The sequence below is a fragment of the Geospiza fortis genome, unplaced genomic scaffold (assembly GCF_000277835.1).
Source record: "Geospiza fortis unplaced genomic scaffold, GeoFor_1.0 scaffold26, whole genome shotgun sequence".
Classification (NCBI taxonomy): domain Eukaryota; kingdom Metazoa; phylum Chordata; class Aves; order Passeriformes; family Thraupidae; genus Geospiza; species Geospiza fortis.
The window spans coordinates 1,512,260-1,518,232 of NW_005054425.1; the positions used below are offsets into that span (position 1 = coordinate 1,512,260).

The 5,973-nt window shown below is 52.4% G+C and overlaps 1 protein-coding gene across 1 annotated transcript in view; it reads right to left on the minus strand.

The window, feature by feature from the left end:
* The window catches only part of GPR37L1 (G protein-coupled receptor 37 like 1), a 24,408-nt gene extending 19,575 nt beyond the window's left edge, over positions 1-4,833 (minus strand). Inside the window, exon 1 of the mRNA XM_014309379.1 lies at positions 4,647-4,833. Within this exon, the coding sequence (XP_014164854.1) occupies positions 4,647-4,833 (187 nt within the window). The remainder of the gene's footprint in view (positions 1-4,646) is intronic.
* Positions 4,834-5,973: the final 1,140 nt, after the last annotated feature.

Genomic DNA, 5,973 nt, shown 5'->3' on the forward strand with positions numbered 1-5,973 from the left:
AGGACAACAAAAGGACAACAACACGACCCACGATGCAGGGGATCTCCCAGGCTGTGGGTGATGTCTTTCCCTGCAGGTGACATGGCCACAAGCCCTCATGCTCACACCTGTAGCAACGTGGGGTTTAGATGGTGGTTGCTGCTATTTCCCAGTAAGAATCTCCTGTGGAAAAGCTGCTTGGGAAAGCATTCAGGCAAAGTCAAGTCTACACACCACACTCACCATGGCTAGCTCAGCACAGAGAGGCAGAAGGGCCTTTTGAATGATAAATTCCAGTGAAGGTTTATTCCAGCACACTGAAGGGAAAATAGGGACAAAAGACACAACCATGTGCTGTGCACAGGTTTTTGTGTGGGGTCAGTGGCAATGACCTGAGGGCACAGGGCAGGGCAAAGGGCAGCAACCTGCAGGGGGATGAGGGATGAACAGTTGGGGTTGGCAGGGTCCGCTGGCCCATGGGAGAAGCAATCTGATGTAGATTAGCAATAGTGCTGCACAGCACCAGGGCTGAGTCCTCTCTCTCAGCCTAGGTGGGGAAAACTCTATGGTAGATCATTCCAGGGCCAAGCTTGGTGCTTTCTGAAGGTTTTTTTACATTCTCTCACACACCTGCACCTTGCTGTGAGCCCCACCTCTGCTGGGGTAGTGATGTCCCCTGAGCAGCCCCTTTCCTGGGCAGCCTTAGTGCTCTGCATTGGGGTGACACCACAAGGATCTCCTCCTGGGTGAAGCCTGTCCAGCCATGTGTGGGAATGTAAAAAACCCTCAGAAACCTTCAGGCCCATAAAACTGGACCAGGAAATCCTTCCAAGGCTGTACCAATGGGGTGCATGATGGGGCTTGTGCTTCCTGTGGGCCAGGCACATTATACAATGTACATTCCTCGGAGAAGGAGATTTGTATTAAAATTAACTCCCTAATGTTGGAACCTTGGATGCTGAGAATTTCAGACTTTCTGTGCTGACAGGCACAGACCCTCAGGAGAACACTGCATTTGACCTGAGGCTGTGGAGAAGCTTCAAAAATTGAATGACAGAACTGGGATTGTGGGTGTGGAGTTTGAATAGAAGTGTGTGATATCACAGGGTGGAAAACTTAGAGTTTAAGGTTTTGGAATATAGTAATATCTATAAAACAAGATGGAGGTTTTAGGGTGGAGGCTGCTCCTTCTTATTCACCTTCTTCTCCGTGGATTTGGGTGGTTTTGTGTAATTGGATAAAAAAGTCTCCATTGCAGGGTACAGGTGGTTGGTTATTGGGTTAAAAGTAAAAATAATTTAGGTGTCATTTCTTAATTGGAGAGTTTATCCTTAAAAGGCCTTGTAGAGAGAGATGGGGCTCCATTTTTAGTTTGCTAGAGTGAAGTGCTGTAGAACTCAGGGTTTGTGAGACTGTGACAGAGATAAGAACTGATAAACATCTGAGTCTGAACATGAAATATCATCTTGAGCATCAATTATCATCAATCCCAACTGACCCATGCAGAAAAGAAGCAAAGGAACCAGCATTAGCTTAAGTCACTGCCACTGTGTGTCCCCAGTGTCCCTCACACTCACCTGCACAGGTCTGACCAGGTGAGCAGTGCAGCACTGGGATGAGGATGGTGCTAGCTGGGTCCTCACTGGGGCTCATGGGTTCTCTTTACTGGCCACACGGTGCCAACAGCTCTTTTTACACCCTGCAGGAACTGACCATTGTCATGGAGTGTCTGATCCGCCTGCCAGGCTGGATTTTTGCCTCTGTCTGGGCTTCCTTGCTGTGGTGCCTCCACAGGTGCAATGATGGTGTCAGGGGAGGAGGATGAGGAGAGGGACATGTTTGTATCTTGTGGCCATCCTCCCACTATCAAAGCACAGCTCTCCTGCTGGTGTTACCAACACCTCAGCCCAAATCAAAGTCCAGCCATCTGGGCTGATGCAAACAACAGATTGCTCAGCATCTTCCTGGTCTTAACTGTGCCCTCTGCAAGCCACACTCATAATTTTCCTCTTTAAAGTTCCTTCTGGTACTTCCAAACCCAGCCAGTCAAACAGACACTTCCTTCACCCCAGGCTCAGTGTACATGTTAACCTGACTTTACCTGCAGGACAACAAACCTGGGCCAAAATGTTCTTCTGATGACCACAAAGCTCTCTAGGACAGGAAGACCAGCAGCAGAAAACCAGCAGCAATAGTTAGGTGCAAAAGAGGGACACTAGGAAAATTAAGGATCTAAAAAAAAGAAGGAAATTAAGAAATTAAAACTAGCAACAGAAGAGTTCCTGAGCTGGAAGTGGCCAAACAGAGGACACCCCAACAATCCCACCCTGTGCCTGAGAGTGTTGTACAAATCCTCCTGGAGCTCTGGCAGCCTTGGGGCTGTGACCTGAGGAGCCTGTTCAAGTGCCCAATCTCCCAGTGGGGGAAGAACCTTTTTCTAATATCCAATTTAACCCTGCCCTGGCCCAGCTCCAGCTGTTGCCTGAGCTCCTGTCACTGTCACAGAGAGCAGAGATCAGAGCTGCAACCCCCAGTGGGCTCTGACCTCAGATCTGACCATGCCCTCAGCCCCCCCAGCCCTTCCACCACCCTCCTAGCCCTCCTCTGGCTATTCTCTAACAGCTTTATCTCTTGCCTTTATAACATGCTGGGTGTTGTGTAAATATGACCCTGGAGGCAGAAAGTGAGTGTGTTTGTCTGTTCATAGAGGTTGGAGCAGAGTTACAGCAAATGTTTGTGAAAAGCAAGCATGGGAGCTGGCTGGAGGTAAAGTGATATCTTTGAATAAGCCAAAACCGTGTCCAAACACCAAGGAGGGGAACCTGGGCAAGTGAAATGTGAAACCATGGTCAGGTAAGCCAGCTTTTTTTTTTTTTTTTGAGGAACAACTTGCTAAAGGCATAACAACCAATATCCAAGAGGTTTTGTGAGTAGACAAAAGGTGGTTGCCTACCAAAGAGGTTGAAGTAAACAAACAATGGAGTATAACAGGACTACTCATGAAAATGAGCTGTAAGGAGAAGTGAGATGAATCCCTCACACTGCTGAGGCACTCAGAGGCTTCCCAGGCTGTGCTCTTTCTGCACGGTGAAGAAGTTCAAGGAGGTTGCTCATATGAGGATGCCAGGAGAGGAATATTTCAGAACACATTCATTTACATGAATGGAGAGAAAAATGTCAGGATCTTCACATGGAGAAATATCTTCACACAGAGGTTTGGGAGCTCACAGCTGGGGCTGCTGCCTGGCAGGGGATCCATGCCCTGTGGCCCAGCAGTGAGCTATGCCACAGACATGTTTTATGAAAAATCCTTTCCTTAGGATTTTTTCTCCTGAGAAGCTGAGAGGCCTTAGGAACAAAATGTAAACATTGATTTTCTGCTGCTGTGGAATGCAACAGGTGCATCTGTGATTGGTCTCATGCAGTTGTTTCTGATTAATGGCCAATCACAGTTCCAGCTGTCTCAGTCAGTCACAAGCCTTTGTTATCATTCTTTATTTTTCTATTCTTAGCTAGTCTTCTGATGAAATCCTTTCTTCTATTCTTTTAGAATAGTTTTAATATATATATAATATATATATTATATATATAAAATAATAAATCAAGCCTTCTGAAACATGGAGTCAATATTCTCATCTCTTCCCTCATCCTGGGACACCAGCAAACACCATCACAGGACTGTGCTTAAGAGTCACTGATGTTGGCAGTGAAGTGCTCCCCAAAGACTGAGCTCACCAGCTGGGTGTCTTGGGGATCCTCTCTGAGGCTGGTGCTGCTGGTGGCACTAAAGGCCCAGAGGCCCTTAGGGTGCCACAGGATCAGCAGCGAGGCTGGTGCCTCACAGAGCTCCTCAGGACCCCCTGTGTGGGATGGAGCAGGACAGGACAGCTCTGGAGGCACCAAGGGAGATTGAGGCACAAGAACACAAGTGGTGCCTCACACCCATCTCCCCCGATGCCCAGTGCCTCTGCCTGCCCAGGTGCCAGCTCCAGGACCTGCTGTAGATGGAATCCCTCCCTTCCACTATCCCAAGGAACCCACATCCTGTTCAAAGCTCTCAGACTGCAGCCAGCAATCACTTCCCACCTGTAATGTTTTGTTTTCTCAGGCTCTGGCGCTTTTTGAGATCACAGACTGGAGTAAGCAAGGACTGGGAACTGACACTCAGAACCTGGCCCAGGCCCTTGGTGGCCACCGGTGGCCATTGCCAGCGAACAGGGATCACAAGGGAGGCTCTGCCTCCTGAGGGTGGGATATGAACCAGGGCTGGGCTCCAGCAGAGTGGGCACTGCTGGGAGAGCCGGGGAAGGGCTCTGCCCCACAGGAAACAGAACAGGGGATGGGACAGGGACAGTGCAGGCACAGGGGAAGGGGCTGGGACAGTGCCGGGACAGGGGATGGGGGTCGGGCTCAGACTGGGACTGGGACTGGACAGGGACGGAGAAGGGGCTGGGACAGTGCAGGGACAGGGGCTGAGGCTGGGCCTGGGGCAGGGACAAGGGCTGGCACAGCAGCTGGAGCCGGGCCTGCAGCAGGGACAGGGGCTGGGGGAGCCCTCCTCCCTCACGGCCCCGAGCGCCAGGGGCGGTCCCAACCGCCGGTACGGCGCCAGCAAAGAACCAATGAGCATCCAGCAGCCACCCACGCAGCCAATCAGCGCCAGGCACCCACCAGTAAACCCTCAGGAGAGGCGCGGTAGCCAATCAGAGGCCTCCTGCCGCAGCCGCACTTGAAGGAGCGGTAGCTGTGTTCTGATTGGCAGTGTGAGCCACCTTGCTCTGCGCTGCAGCCAATCAGGAGCGGAGGCGCCACGGGGTTACTCGGGGTCAGGATTTCCCGCGCCGCACGAGCCATGACGTCACCGTACGTGAGGCTGAGGGGCCGCACCTGAGACACACCCGGGGCACACCTGAGGCCCACCTGAGGAACACCTGGGGCAGAAACAGCACAGTCTCCAAGGTTATTCCTGGTTGCCATAGAAACCGGGGTTTTTGGTGCCCCCTCTGTCTCTCACTGTTGTAAAGATGTGATAATTGAAATGATTATTTCAGCCCCTGGAGATTGCTGGAGGGATGCATCTCAGGTGTGTCATCTGCCAGAGACCACCATGGGGCTCCATAAATTCCTGTCACACCTGCACAGGTGATGAGAGGTGGTCAGGGAAGAGCTGGTCCTGAATGAAGGGCATTGCTAAACAAGGGCTAGGAGAGGCTCAGGTGTGTGTGCCAGAGCTGAGGCCCACAGCACCGGGAGCACGGGGTGGGCACGACCCCGGGGAAGAGGGGCTGTCCCCTCCCTCTGTGTGTGTCCCAGCAGTGACACTGCAGGGAGGTGGGGCTGGCATGTGTGACAATGGATGGGCACAGCATTGCATGGCCACACCACTGGATGGACACACCATTGGATGGTCACACCATTGGATGGTCACACCACTGGATGGTCCCACCACTGCATAGCCCCACCACTGCACAGCCACACCATTGCACAGCCCCACCACTGCACAGCCACACCACCGGAGCTGCCAGGCCAGGCCATGGGGTAAGGGCTGCAGGCTGCAGTCACATGGGGAGCTGTTGCTCTGTCCCTGATTTACTGCCTGGCTGGCTCCTGCCTGTGCTGTGCTGCACTTTCCCCACCTCCCTGGATACCCTCTGAACCCAGGAATGGGGAGAGCAGTCTGATATCTGCCAGGCACTGCTGAGCCTGGGAGCTGCAGCTCAGCCCGAGAGAGGAAGGGGCTGGGCTGAACACACATTTGGGGACCCACTGGAGAATGGCTGAGGCTAAACGTGCCATGCCCATGAGTGCACATGGCCTGCAGGCAGATATTCCTGGCATGGGGTGGGTGAAGACATTTCTGTTTCATGTGTGGGCCCTGCCCTCTCTGATGTTCCTGTTGTGGGGCTGGGGCAGGAAAGCAGTCAGGGTGAATGCTGGGGCACTGTCAGGGTGGAGCAAATGCCTGGCAGGAGCCAGGCTGGCTGAGGCTCCCCA